Genomic DNA, 15,022 nt, shown 5'->3' on the forward strand with positions numbered 1-15,022 from the left:
CACCTCTGGCTGGGACAGGTGAGTGTCCCCTCCCCCTGGGGACACCTTGGGGACACCGCGGGGACACTTTGGGGACACCGCGGGACGGTGCCACCCCCTGACCCCCCCTCTCTCCGCAGGAGCCTGAGCTGTCCCCAGGTGTCCCCAAATGTCCCCAACAGGTGACACCGGATGGGGGGAGGGGTGGCATTGATTTCCCCGAAATGTCCCCAAATTTTCCCCAAAATGTCCCCAAGAAAGGCAATGAATAAAAATGGGTGAAAAAAAAATGGATTTTGGTCACTGGGGGAGGGGACATGGGGACGGCGGGACAGCGGTGGCACCGGGAGGGGACACAAGGGCTTGGGGACATCGGGGCCATGGTGGTACCAGGAGGGGACGCTGAGGCCATGGTGGCCTTGGGGACATCGGGGCCATGGTGGCTTTGGGGACATCGGGGTGATGGTGGACTTGGGGACATCAGGGCCATGGTGGCCTTGGGGAGATCGGGGCCATGGTGGCCCTGGGGACTTCGGGGTGATGGTGGCACCAGGAGGGGACACTGAGGCAATGGTGGTCTTGGGGACGTTGGGTCAGTGGTGAACTTGGGGACATCGGGGTGATGGTGTCCTTGGGGACATCAGGGTGATGGTGTCCTTGGGGACATCAGGTCGCCGGTGGCCTTGGGGATGTCGCGCGAGGGTGGCCTCAGGTCCCTGCTGGTGTCTGGTCAATGTCCCCGCGTCCCTCTGGTGACCGAGCCCACGGCGATGTCCCCACGTCCCTGCAGCTGCACGAGGCCGTGGTGGCACCGCCGTCCTCACGGTGTCCCCACAGTGTCCCCACCTTGTCCCCACGGTGTCCCTTCACGCCCACATCTCCACAACATCAGGGTGGCCACCATGCCCACGTCCCACCAGATGCCACCACACGTCCCTCCAGATGCCACCACATGTTCCCCTCATGTCCCCTGATGTCCCCATCTCCACAGTGGACTGGTGGCCACCATCCTCGGCTGCCACCACACGTCCCCTGATGTCCCCCAGCCTCAGGGACACGACGGCAGCTCCGGGCATCCCCCGGCGGCGGGCGGCCACCGGGCGCGCCTGGCCGTCCCCTCAGGTGCCGACGTCCTCGGTGACGTGGGCGTAGATCTGGGTGGCCCCCTTGAAGCTGGAGGCCACCAGGAAGTGGCGGTGGCCGACGGCGACGGGGACGAAGGCGCGGGGGGTGGGCGCGGGCAGGTCCTGGGCGGGCTCCAGGCGGCCGCCGGCGCCCAGGCGGAAGACGCGGCTCGGGGCGAAGTCGTTGCCCAGCAGGACGTAGCGGTGGCCGGCCAGGAGCAGCGGCTGGAAGACCAGAGAGCCGCGGGCCGGCACCTGCTGCACCTCGCGGAACATGGAGCCCTCCCAGCGCATCACCTGGAGTGGTGGGACCATGGGGTGGGTTGGGTTGGGTGGGCTGGGTTTGGGTTGGTTGGTTGGGTTGGTTTGGTTGGTTGGGTTTGGTTGGTTAGGTTGGTTGGGTGGGTTGGGTTGGGTTTGGTTTGGTTGGGTTGGGTTGGATGGGTTGGGTTGGTTGGGATGGAGATGGCACCATTTGGTGGGTGGTGGCACCCTGGGGTGGGTGGTGGCACCATGGGGTGGGTGGTGGGACCATGGGATGGAGATGGCACCGTGGGGTGGGTGGTGGGACCATGGGGTGGGTTGGGTTGGGTGGGCTGGGTTTGGGTTGGTTGGTTGGGTTGGTTTGGTTGGTTGGGTTTGGTTGGTTAGGTTGGTTGGGTGGGTTGGGTTGGGTTTGGTTTGGTTGGGTTGGGTTGGATGGGTTGGGTTGGTTGGGATGGAGATGGCACCATTTGGTGGGTGGTGGCACCCTGGGGTGGGTGGTGGCACCATGGGGTGGGTGGTGGGACCATGGGATGGAGATGGCACCGTGGGGTGGGTGGTGGGACCATGGGGTGGGTGGTGGGACCGTGGGGTGGGTGGTGGCACCGTGGGGTGGGTGGTGGGACCATGCGGTGGGTGGTAGCACCGTGGGGTGGGTGGTGGGACCATGGGATGGAGATGGCACCATGGGGTGGGTGGTGGGACCATGGGGTGGGTGGTGGCACCGTGGGTTGGGCTGGGTTCATGGATCAGTGATGGCACCATGGGATGGGTGGTGGGACAATGGGGTGGGTGGTGGCACCATGGGGTGGGTGGTGGCACCATGGGGTGGGTTGGGTTGGGGCCCTCCCTGCACTTCACCTGCACTTGGCTCAGGGGTCAGAGGTGGGGCCTCGTGGCCCTGATGGGCCCCCATGGCCATGGGGTGGCCATCATCACCCTGGTGGCCCCACCTGTGACCACTCGTGGCCCTGATGCCCCCCCATGACCACATGGCCTTGATGGAACCCCATGGACCCATGACCCTGGTGACCCCCCATGACCCCATGACCTTGGGAACCTTCCATGACCACATGGCCTTGATGGAACTCCATGACCCTGGTGACCCTCCATGACCCCATGGCCTTGATGGACCTTCATGACCACACAACCTTGATGGAACCCCATAACCACATGACCTTGATGGACCCCCATGACCACACAACCATGATGGAACCCAATGGACCCATGACCCTGCTGACCCCCTCATGACCACATGACCTTGATGGAACCCCATAACCCCATGACCCTAATGGACCCCCATAACCCCGTGAGCTTGATGGACCCCCATAACCACATGACCTTGATGGACCCCCATAACCCCATGGCCTTGATGGACCCCCATAACCCCATGACCCCGCTGCATCCCCAATCCCTGCTGACCCCCCATGACCTTGCTGGACCCCCACCCACCCCCCCACCCACCATGACCCCACCACCCCCCAAGCCCACCGCCATCACCTTGGCGTCGCCCAGGAACCTGGTGAGGCACAGGAAGACGCTGCCCCGCAGGCGGAAGTGCTTGGCGGCGTAGGCGTCGGGCACGTGGGGGATGTCGGTGTGCGGCGCGAAGGCGTCGCCGCTCCAGCGGTAGACGAGCGGCCGGCGCGCGGCGCCGCAGAGCACCAGGGCCGGCCGCCCGCCCAGCTCCAGGAACTCCAGGTGGGTGTCGCGCTGCCACGGCCGCAGCGCCTGGTGCGGGTAGAAGCCGCCCGAGGCCCAGCGGAACACGGTGCTGGTGCCGCCCTTGGAGCTGTCGGCCACCCCCAGGTAGAGGTGCCCGGCCAGGCGCGCGGCGGCCACGGCGTGGGGCCGGCGCAGGCGGCCGGCGCCCAGGGCCTGGTGGCGCACGAAGGCCGAGCCGGGGCCGCCCGAGCGCCGCCACACCCAGGAGCCGCCGCCCAGCTGGGCCACCACCAGCAGCAGGGTGTCACCCAGCGGGACCGGGTGGCAGGCCACCGGTGAGGAGCCTGGGGGGACGGAGGGGACGTCGGCGGGGACACGGGGGCAGCAGGGACACCGGGGACAGCAGGGACCTTGGGGACAGCGGGGACACTGGGGACAGCAGGGACCTTGGGGACAGCGGGGACACTGGGGACAGCAGGGACCTTGGGGACATCGGGGACACTGGGGACAGCAGGGACCTTGGGGACAGCGGGGACACTGGGGACAGCAGGGACATTGGGGACACTGGGACAGCAGGGACCTTGGGGACACTGGGGACAGCGGGGACACTGGGGACTATCAGGGACCTTGGGGACACTGGGACCTTGGGGACACTGGGACCTTGGGGACATCGGAGATGTTGGGGACCTTTGGGACCTTGGTGGTTATTGGAGGGCTCGGGGACATCTGGGGACATTTGGGGACATCTGGGGACATTTGGGGACCTTTGAGCACCTTGAGGACCTTGGGGACATCGGGGCAATTCCTTTGTTCTCCCCCAAGGTCATTTTGGGGACCCTCAGCCCATTTTTGGGGTCCCCGAGGCCATTTCTGGGGGGTCACCCCAACTCTTGGTGTCCTCGGGTCCCTCTTGATGTTCCTCACCCAACTTTAACCATTCCCACCCCATTTTTAACCATTCCCACCCCGTTTTCCCCATTTTCACCCCATTTTCCCCATTCCCACCCCGTTTTCCCCATTTGTCCCATTTTTTCGCAATTTTCTCCATTTTTTTCCATTTTCCCCATTCCCCCCCATTTCTCCCCCTTTTCCCCAATTTTCTTTTATTTTCACCATTTTTCTCCCGTTTTCCCCTCCATTTTACTCCATTTCCCCCCACCCCCCCTGTTTTTTCCCATTTCCCCCCATTTATTCACTATTTTCCCCCTTTTTCCCCATTTTACCCCGTTTCTCTCACTGTTGGTTATGATGGGGGAACAGAACCTCCCCCCTATTTTTTTTCATCATTTTTCCCCCCATTTTTGCCCCTTTCCCCCTCTTTTTCTTGTTTTTTTTTTCACTGTTCTATCCCTTTTTCCCCATTTCCCTCTATTTTATCCCGTTTTCCATCATTTTAACCCCATTTCCCCCATCAATTCCCATTTTTCCCCATTTCCTCCTTCTTTTTCAACATTTTCTCCCCGTTTTTCTCCAATTCCTTCAATTTTCCCCAATTTTCCCCCCATTTCCTCCATTTTCTCATAATTCTTTCAATTTTTTCACCATTTTCCCATTTCCACCCTTTTTAACCATTTTTTCAGTTTTTTCCATTCCCCCATTTTTCCCTATTTTTCCCCCATTTCCCTATTTCCCCCATTTTTTCCCATATCCCCCCATTTTTTATTTTTTCCATTTTACCTGATTTCCCCCCTTTTCCACCATTTTAACCCCATTTCCCCCATCTACTCCCATTTTTTCACCATTTCCTCCTTCTTTTTCAACATTTTCTTCCCATTTTTCTCCATTTCCCCCCCATTTCTCCCATTTTCTCAGAGTTCTTTCAGTTTTTCACCATTTTCCCATTTCCCCCCATTTTTTCCCCATTTCCCCATTTTCCCCCCATTTTTTCCCATTTCCCCCCATTTCTCTCGCTGTTCACGATGGTGGGCACACAGAACCTCCCACCCCATTTTCCCCTCATTTCCCCCATTTTTCCTTCGTTTTTTTCCCATTTTCCCCCAATTTTTCCCACTTTTCCTCCCATTTTCACCAATTTATCCCCCATTTTTCCAATTTCCCCCCGTTTTTCCCCGTTTTCCCCTTTTCTCTCACCGCTGACGACGCTGTGGGCTCAGAATCCCCCCCAAGCTGCTCCCACTCCCACCCCGTTTTCCCCAATTTCCCCAAATTTTTCCCCATTTCCCCCCATTTTTACCCCATTTCCCCATTTTGCTCTAGTTCCCCCCAGTTTTTCGCCATTTCCCCCAATTTTTTCGCCATTTCCCCCCATTTTCCCCCAATTTCCCCCCATTTTTCCCCATTTTTCCCCCATTTCTCTTGCCGTTGATGATGCGCTGGGCTCAGAACCTCCCCCCAAGCTGTTCCCACTCCCCCCCATTTTCCCCATTTCTCCCCCATTTTTTCTCATTTTTTCCCCCATTTTTTTGCCATTTTCCCCTTTTTTTCCCGTTTTTCCCCCGTTGTTCCCCCATTTTTCACCCGTTTTACCCCATTTCTCTCACTGTTGAGGACTCTGTGGGCTCAGAAGCTCCCCCTGAGCTGCTCCCACTCCCACCCCATTTTCCCCATTTCTCCCCCATTTTTTCCCCATTTTTCCCCCATTTTTTCCCATTTTTCCCTGTTTTTTCCCGTTTTGCCTGTTTCCCCCCCGTTTTTCGCCTGTTTTACCCCATTTCTCTCGCTGTTGAGGACGCTGTGGGCTCAGAAGCTCCCCCCGAGCTGTCCCCACTCCCGCCCCATTTTCCCCATTTCTCCCCCGTTTTTTCCCCATTTTCCCTCATTTTTTCGCCGTTTCCCCCCAGTTTTTGGCCGTTTTCCCCCATTTTTTCCCGTTTCCCCCCATTTTTGCCCCGTTTCGCTCACCGTTGATGACGCGCTGGGCGCGGAAGCTGCCCCCCAGCTGGTCCCACTCCAGCAGGGCGCAGGCTCCGGCCGCCGGCTGCGCCAGGGCCACCCCAGGGTGCCCCCCGAGCGCGAAGGGCTCGGCCCCGAGCGAGGAGAACGGCAGCGCCTGGAACGGCCGCAGCTCTGGGGACATGGGGACAGTTGGGGACAGTTGGGGACATCCCTGGGGACATGGGGACATGGCTGGGGATGTGGGGACAGCTTGGGGACATCCCTGGGGACATCACCGGGGACAGAGGGACAGAGCAGGGACAGCCCCAGGGCCACCCTCGGGTGTCCCCCGAGCGAGGAGAATGGCAGCGCCTGGAGCGGCCGCAGCTCTGGGGACATGGGGACAGTTGGGGACACCCCGGGGACAGCGTGGGGACATGGCTGGGGATGTGGGGACAGCTTGGGGACATCGCTGGAGATGTGGGGACAGCGTGGGGACATCCCTGGGGACATGGGCACAGCCCAGGGACAGCTTGGGGACAGCTTGCTGACATCTTGGGGACATGGCTGGGGACATAGGGAGAGTTGGGGACATCCCCAGGGACATGGGACAGCCCCAGCCCCTCCCAGTCCCACTCCCCCCCACAAAACCCCCCGTCCCAGTCCCTGCCAGTATATCCCAGTATAAACCAGTACAAACCAGTCCCTCCAGTATATCCCAGTACAAACCAGCACAAGCCAGTCCCCTCCATGCCCCATTTTCACCCCCAAACCCCCCGGATTTTCTCCCCCCGGTCCCTCCCAGTTTGTCCCAGTTTGTCCCAGTTTGTCCCAGTCCATCCCAGTATACCCCAGTATATCCCAGTCCCATTTTCCCATTTAAAATTTCCAATTTTACCCCTGAAATTCCCATTTCTCACCCTAAAACCACCGGAGTTTTTCCCCCAGTCCCTCCCAGTATAACCCAGTATGTCCCAGTCCCTCCCAGTCCCATTTTCCCCCCCAAAATCCCCTGGATTTTCTCCCCCCAGTCCCTCCCAGTTCCCTCCCAGTTCCCTCCCAGTTCCCTCCCAGTCCCTCCCAGTCCATCCCACGTTCCCTCCCAGTCCCTCCCAGTCCCTCCCAGTCCATCCCAGTCCCTCCCAGTCCCTCCCAGTCCCCCCAGTCCCTCCCAGTCCATCCCAGTCCCTCCCAGTCCCTCCCAGTCCCCCCCAGTCCCCCCCAGTCCCTCCCAGTCCCTCCCAGTCCCTCCCAGTTCCTCCCAGTTCCCTCCCAGTCCCCCCCCAGTCCATCCCAGTTCCCTCCCAGTTTTTCCCAGTTCCCTCCCAGTCCATTCCAGTCCATCCCAGTTCCCCCCAGCTCCCCCCAATCCCCTCCCAGTTCCCCCCCATCTTTTCCCAGTATATCCCAGTCCCTCCAAGTCCCCCCCCAGTTCCCTCCCAGTTTGTCCCAGTTCCCTCCCAGTCCATCTCAGTTCCCTCCAGTCCCCCCTGGTCCCCTCCCAGTTCCTCCCAGTATAAACCAGTTCCCCACAATCCCCTCCCAGTTCCCTCCCAGTCCCCCCCAGTCCCTCTCAGTCCAACCCAGTATATCCCAGTTTGTCCCAGTCCATCCCACTTCCCCCCAGTCCCCCCCAATCTCTTCCCAGTGCCCCCCCAGTCCCTCCCAGTCCCTCTCAGTTCCCTCCCAGTCCCCCCCCAGTCCCTCCCAGTTCCCTCCCAGTTCCCTCCCAGTCCTTCCCAGTCCCTCCCAGTTGCTCCCAGTCCCTCCCAGTTCCATCCCACTTTGTCCCAGTTCCCTCCCAGTTTGTTCCAGTCCATCCCAGTCCCCCCCAGTTCCCTCGCACTTTGTCCCAGTTCCTTCCCAGTCCCCTCCCAGTCCCTCCCAGTATAAACCAGTCACCGCACTGGAGCTGCCGGGGCCCGAGCAGTGCCAGGGCGGTGCCGGCCAGCGCCGCGGGGCCGTGGCAGCGGGCGCCGCCCTCGGGGCCGGGGCCGGGCCGGGCGCGCAGCCAGCGCAGCAGCCAGCGCAGCGCGCAGTCACAGCGCAGCGGGTTCCCCCGCAGGTCCCTGCGCCGGGCACAGCGGGGACAGCGGGGACAGCCACGTCGGGGTCACCGCGTTGGGGACAGCGGGGACAGCCACGTTGGGGTCACCGCGTTAGGGACAGCGGGGCATGGCCACGTCGGGGTCACCGCGTTGGGGACAGTGGGGGGACAGCCACGTCGGGGTCACCGCGTTGGGGACAGCGGGGACAGCCACGTCGGGGTCACCGCGTTGGGGACACCGGGGGACAGCGGGGGACAGCCACGTCGGGGTCACCGCGTTGGGGACACCGGGGAATGGCCACGTTGGGGTCACCGCGTTGGGGACAGCGGGGCATGGCCACGTTGGGATCACCGTGTTGGGGACACCGGGGGACAGCCACGTCGGGGTCACCGCGTTGGGGACACCACAGGTTGGGGACACCACGTTGGGGACACCACAGGGAGACCGCATTGGGGGCACCATGGGGACACCGGGGGACACCACAGGGACACCACAGGGACACCGCATTGGGGACACCACGGGGACACCGGGGGACATCACGCCGGGGACACCACAGGTGGGCACGTCGGGGACACCACGGGTCAACGACACCAAGGGTCGACACATCGGGGACACCGCATTGGGGACACCGCATTGGGGACATCGCAGGGACACCACGGGGACACCACGGGGACATCCCAGGTTGGCACATTGGGGACGCCACGGGTCGGGGACATCCCAGGTTGGCACGTTGGGGACACCACAGGTCGGGGACATCCCAGGTTGGCACGTTGGGGACGCCACGGGTTGGCGCGTCGGGAGCACCGAGGGTCGCCGGGTGGCACGAAGGGGCAGCAAAGCGGGGAAAAAACGGCAGCAAAGTGGGAAAAATGGCAAAATGTGGCACCAAAGTGACAAAAAATGGCACCAAGGTGAGAAAAGCGGCACCAAAGTGGCACTAAATGCCACCAGGTGTCACCAGGTTTCAGCAGAGTGGCAAAAAGTGGCAGCAAAATGAGAAAAATGGCAACAAAATGACAAAAAATGGCACCAAATGGCGCCAGAGTGGCACCAAAGTGGCACTAAAAGGACATCAAATGGCACCAAGTGGCACCAGAGTGGCACCAGGTGGCACCAAAGTGACAAAAATGGCACCAGAGTGGCACCAAGTGACATCAAGGTGGCACCAAAGTGGCACCAAGTGACATCAAAGTGGCACTAAGTGGCACCAGGGGTCACCAAAGTGGCAAAAAATGGCACCAAATGGCGCCAGAGTGGCAAAAAGTGGCACCAAATGGCAGCAAAGTGGCACTAAAGGGACATCAAGTGGCACTAAGTGGTACCAGGGGTCACCAGAGTGGCAAACGTGGCACCAAAGTGACAAAAAGTGGCACCAAAGTGGCATCAAATGGCACCAAGTGGCACCAAAGTGGCACTAGGTGGTCCCAAAGTGGCAAAAAGTGGCACAAAAGTGAGAAAAATGGCACCAAAGTGGCACTAAATGTCACCAGGTGTCACCAGAGTGGCAAAAAGTGGCAGCAAAGTGACAAAAATGGCACCAAAGTGACAAAAATGGCACCAAATGGCACTAGAGTGGCACTAAAGGGACATCGAGTGGCACCAGGTGGCACCGGAGTGGCACTGAAGTGGCACTGAAGGGACATCGGGTGGCATCAAATGTCACCAAATGCCACCAGAGTGGCACAAAATGGCACCAAACGACAGCAAAGTGACAAAAAGTGGCACCAAAGTGGCACCAACCCTCCCAACCCCCCAGTGTCCCCAAAGGTCACCAAACGTCCCCAATGTCCCCAGATGTCCCCAACCCCCAAATGTCCCCAATGTTCCCAATGTCCCCAAATCCCCCAAATGTCCCCAATGTCCCCAGTGTCCCCAACCCCCGAATGTCCCCAATGTCCTCAAATGTCCCCAAAATCCCCAACATCCCCGATGTCCCCAATGTCCCCAACCCCCCCAAATGTCCCCAACCCCCCCAATGTTCCCAATGTCCCCAAATCCCCCAAATGTCCCCAACCCCCCCAATGTCCCCCAGTGTCCCCAATGTCCCCAACCCCCCCAGTGTCACCCACAGGTGGCCGAGGTTGGGCAGCTCCTGGAAGAGGCCGCGGGGCAGCGACTGCAGGAGGTTGTCGGCCAGACTCCTGCGGGGACAGCGGGGACATTGGGGACATTGGGGACATTGGGGACATTGGGGACATTGGGGACACTGGGGACATTGGGGACATTGGGGACATTTGGGGACATTGGGGACACTGGGGACATTGGGGACATTGGGGACATTTGGGGACATTTGGGGACATCGGGGACATCGGGGACATCGGGGACATCGGGGACATTTGGGGACATCGGGGACATTGGGGACATTTGGGGACATCTGGGGACATCGGGGACATTGGGGGATTTGGGGACATTGGGAACATTGGGGACATTTGGGGATTTGGGGACATTGGGGACATTGGGGACATTTGGGGACATTTGGGGACATTGGGGACACTGGGGACATTTGGGGACATCTGGGGACATCGGGGACATTGGGGGATTTGGGGACATTGGGAACATTGGGGACATTTGGGGACATTGGGGGGATTGGGGGGATTGAGGACATTGGGGACATTTGGGGACATTGGGAACATTGGGGACATTTGGGGACATTTGGGGACATTTGGGGACACTTGGGGACACTCACAGGAACAGGAGCCCCCGGAGCCCCCGGAGAGCTGCAGGGGGGAGGGAGCGGAGCTGGGAGTCCTCCAGGAACCTGCCCAGTATGGACCAGTATGGACCAGTTACAGACCAGTATGGACCAGTACGGACCAGTACGGACCAGTATGGACCAGTATGGACCAGTACGGACCAGTATGGACCAGTTACAGACCAGTACAGACCAGTATGGAGCAGTATGGAGCAGTATGGACTGGTACAAACCAGTACAGACCAGTATAAACCAGTACAAACCAATATAACCAGTCCCTCCCAGTTTGTCCTGGTCCCTCCCAGTCCAAACCAGTCCAAACCATTCCAAACCAGTCCAAACCAGTCCAAACCAGTATAACCAGTATCCCCAGTATCACTCAAAGGGACTCGAGTGCCCCCAGCTCCATTCCCCATCCAAACCAGTATAAACCAGTACAAACCAGTATAACCGGTCCAAACCAGTCCAAACCAGTCCAAACCAGTCCAAACCAGTATAACCGGTCCAAACCAGTACAAACCAGTACAAACCAGTACAAACCAGTATAACCGGTCCAAACCAGTCCAAACCAGTACAAACCAGTATAAACCAGTCCCTCCCAGTATAAACCAGTACAAACCAGTACAAACCAGTACAAACTAGTATAAGCAGTCCAAACCAGTCCAAACCAGTCCAAACCAGTAAAACAGTCCAAACCAGTCCCTCCCAGTATAAACCAGTCCAAACTAGTCCAAACCAGTCGAAACCAGTCGTTCCCAGTGCAAACCAGTATACCCAGTATCCCCAGTGTGACTCACAGGTACTCCAGCGCCCCCAGCCCCTCGAAGGCTCCGTCCCCGACGCTCCCCAGGCGCCCCGAGGCCACCAGGCTGGGGGAGAGGGGGACATTTTGGGGACACTGGGGACATTTGGGGACATTTGGGGACATTTTAGGAGATTTTCGGGTCAATTTTGGGAACTTTTGGGTTAATTTGGGGACATTTGGGGTCAATTTTGGGACATTTGGGACAATTTGGGGACATTCGGGGTCAATTTCGGGGACATTTGAGGACATTTGGGGACAATTTGGGGACATTTGGGGACATTTTAGGAGATTTTCGGGACAATTTTGGGGACATTTTGGGACAACTTTGGGACATTTTTGGGACCTTTTGTGGCAATTTTGGGTCCGTTCGGGGACAATTTGGGGACATCGGGGACAAATTTTGGGACATTTGGGGACATTTTTGGGAGATTTTCAGGTCCATTTTGGGGATAATTTGGGCCATTTTGGGGACATTGGGGACACATTTTGGGGACAATTTGGGGACATTTGGGACATTTGGGACATTTGGGGGATATTTTGGGGGACTTTGGGATATTTTCGGATTTTTGGGATATTTTGGGGGATTTTTCGGGGGGGATTTTGGGGGTTTTTGGTTGTTTTTTGGGGATTTTTTTGTGTTTTGGGGATCTGGGGGGTTTTTGGGGTGTTTTGGGGACATTTTGGGGATTTGGGGATATTTTGGGGGATTTTGGGATCATTTGGGGCATTTTGAGTTGGTTTTGGGGGATTTGGGAGATTTTGGGGGTGATTTGGGGATATTTGGGCTGATTTTGGGCCATTTGGGGATATTTGGGGGATTTTGGGGGGTTTTGGGGATTTGGGGGTTTTTTCGTTGTTTTTAGGGGATTTTTTTGTGTTTCAAGGAATTTGGGGGGTTTGGGGGTGATTTTTTGGGGATATTTTGGGGGATTTGGGGATATTTTGGGTGATTTTGGGTGATTTTGGGACATTTAGGGATGGTTTTGGATATTTTTGGATATTTTTGGGATGGTTTTGGGACATTTTAGTGATTTTTGGGACATTTTGGGAGATATTTTTGGGATATTTTGGGATATTTTTGGGATGGTTTTTTTTGGGACATTTTGGGATGTTTTGGGGGCATTTTTGGGGCGTTTTTGGGGGATATTTTGGGATATTTTGGGATGTTTTGGGGGTGTTTTGGGGGCGTTTTTGGGGCGTTTTGGGGGTGTTTTGGGGGATATTTTGGGATATTTTTGGGGTGATTTTTTGGGCCATTTTGGGGTGATTTTGAGGTGTTTTGGGGCGGTTTTGGGCCATTTTGGGGATTTTGGGGACTCACAGCAGCGTCAGCGCCGGGAGGTGCCGGAAGCTCCCCTGGGGCAGCTCCTCGATGTCCCAGCGGAGCAGCGAGCTGGAAATGGGGGAAAAAACGGGAAAAACGGGAAAATTGGGGGGAAATGGGAAAAATTGGGGGAAAAACTGGGGAAATGGGAAAAATTGGGGAAATTTGGGGGAAAAAACGGGAAAAACACGGGGGGGAGAAGTGGGGAAAATTGGGGCAAAAAAAAGGGAAAAATGGGAAAAATTGGGGGGAAAATGGGGAAATTGGAAAAATTGGGAAAATTGGGAAAAATGGGAAAAGAACGGCAGAAAATGGGAAGAATTGGGGGGAAAACGGGAAAAAATGGGAGAAGTTGGGGAAAAATGGGGGGAAAAACGAGAAAATGGGAAAAGTAGGGAAAAATTGGGAAAATTTGGGAAAATTGGGAAAAAATGGGAAAAGAATGGGGCAAATGGGAAAAATTGGGGGGAAACTGGGCAAAATGGGACAAAATGGGAAAAATGGGAAAAACTGGGGGAATTTGGGATGAAAATTGGAAAACTGGGGAAATTAGAGTGGAATTTTTAGGACATTTTTGGAAAATTTAGGGAAATTTGAGGGATTTTGGGGAAAATTTGGGCAGAAAATGGGAAAAGTGGGGGAATTTTGGGGATTTTTGGGGATTTTGTGGGAATTTGAGGAAAAATTGGGGGAAATTTCTGGTGAAATTTGGGAAAATTGGGAGAATTTTGGGGGGAAATTGGGGGAATTTTGGGGAATTTGGGGAAATTTGGAGGGAAATGGGAAAATTGGGGTGAATTTCAGGGAAATTTGGGGAATTTGGGGGGAAATGGGAGAATTGGGGAATTTGGAAAATTTCAGGGGAATTTTTGGGGGGTCCCAAATTTGGGGGATTTTGGGGTTTGGGGGGGTCCCAAATTTGGGGGGATTTGGGGGATTTTGGGGGGATTTGGGGTCCCAATTTAGGAGCTCATGGGGTTTTCGGGTCCCAAATTTGGGGGATTCTGGCGGGTCCCAAATTTGCAGGATTTTGGCGGATTTGGGAGGTCCCGGGGGAGATTTTGGGGTTCCAAATTTGGGGGGTTTTGGGGGGGTCCTGGGGTGTTTGGAGACACAATTTTGGGGGGATTTTGGGATTTAGGGGGTCCCGGGAGGGATTTTGGGAGGTGCCAGGGTGAATTTTTGGGGTTTCAAATTTGGGGGATTTTGGGGTCCCAAATTGGGAGGATTTTGAGGGGTCCCGAGGGGATTTTGGGGCTCACAAATTTGGGGGATTTTGGAGGATCCCGGGTCGGTTTTGGGCTCCCAAATTTGGAGGATTTTGGGGTATCCCGGGCTGGATTTTTGGGGGTCCCGGGGAGGATTTTGGGCTCCCAAAATTGGGAATTTTTCACCTCCCAAATTTGCCGGGACCGTTCCAAAGGAGGGAAAACGGGGGGGAGGGAGGGGGGGGAGGGAAAGGAGCTCAAGGGAACCCCAAAATCTCTTTTGGGGGGGGGGTCCCGAATTGGGGGGGGGGTCGGGGTCGGGGCACTCACAGCGTGGCCAGGCCCGGGGGGAGCCCCCGGGGGACGCCCCCGGCCCCCCCCCGGCAGCGGGCGTTGGTTCGGTCGCAGTCGCAGCCCCCGGGACAGGCCACGCCCCCTCTGGGGACCCCCCCAAAAACCGACGGGACCCCCCCAAAAACAAACGGGACCCCCCCAAAAACCGACGGGACCCCCCCGAAAACCAACGGGACCCCCCCGAAAACCGACGGGACCCCCCCGGAAAGCGCCAGGAGGGCCCCGAGAAGGAGCAGGGGAGGCATCGGGGGGGGGGGTCCCCAAAAAAGGGGGAAATTCCTAAAAAAAGCCCCCAAAAAATTCCCAAGAATTCCCCCCCCAAAAAAAATCCCAAAAAAGCACAAACAATGAAAATAAATTCCCAGAAAAAGCACCGAAAAAATCCCGAAAATTCCCCCCAAAAATCCCAAAAAAGCACAAAAAAATCCCCCAAAAAATCTCAAAAATCACAAAAAAATTCTCAGAAATTCCCCAAAAAAGGGGAAAATTTTTTTAAAAATCCACAGAAAAAGCACAAAAAAAAAATCCCAAAAAATCTGCCCCCCAAAAAATTCCAAAAAAGCACCAAAAAAATTGCCAAAATTTCCCCCAAAATCCCAAAAAAGAACCAAAAATCCCAAAACTTTAAAAAAATTCTCAAATATTCCCAAAAAAGCACAAAAAAATTCCCAAAAATTCAAAAAAAATTCCAAAAAACCCCAAATATTCCCCAAAAATCCCAAAA

At 56.8% G+C, this 15,022-nt stretch overlaps 1 protein-coding gene across 1 annotated transcript; it reads right to left on the bottom strand.

Moving 5' to 3' along the window:
* Window positions 1-254: 254 nt before the first annotated feature.
* Window positions 255-14,543, bottom strand: LOC140680553 (leucine-rich repeat LGI family member 4-like). Its single transcript, XM_072918344.1, has 9 exons — window positions 14,491-14,543; window positions 12,734-13,276; window positions 11,405-11,476; window positions 10,602-10,673; window positions 9,985-10,056; window positions 7,770-7,936; window positions 5,895-6,059; window positions 2,868-3,376; window positions 255-1,400 (listed from the first exon to the last, which is right to left on the bottom strand). Exons 1-9 carry the CDS (start codon window positions 14,541-14,543, stop codon window positions 1,098-1,100), a joined length of 1,956 nt encoding a protein of 651 aa, XP_072774445.1. The 3' UTR covers window positions 255-1,097.
* Window positions 14,544-15,022: the final 479 nt, after the last annotated feature.

The sequence above is a fragment of the Taeniopygia guttata genome, chromosome 25 (genome assembly GCF_048771995.1).
Source record: "Taeniopygia guttata chromosome 25, bTaeGut7.mat, whole genome shotgun sequence".
Classification (NCBI taxonomy): domain Eukaryota; kingdom Metazoa; phylum Chordata; class Aves; order Passeriformes; family Estrildidae; genus Taeniopygia; species Taeniopygia guttata.

Coding starts and splice junctions, on each gene's coding strand:
- LOC140680553 (XM_072918344.1), bottom strand. CDS start 14,543: ATGCCTCCCCTGCTCCTTCTCGGGGCCCTCCTGGCGCTTTCCGGGGGG. Junction 7,937..9,984: donor CTGCCCAACCTCGGCCACCT/GTGGGTGACACT, acceptor TGCCCGGCGCAG/GGACCTGCGGGGGAACCCGC. Junction 1,401..2,867: donor GGTTCCTGGGCGACGCCAAG/GTGATGGCGGTG, acceptor CCACCACTCCAG/GTGATGCGCTGGGAGGGCTC.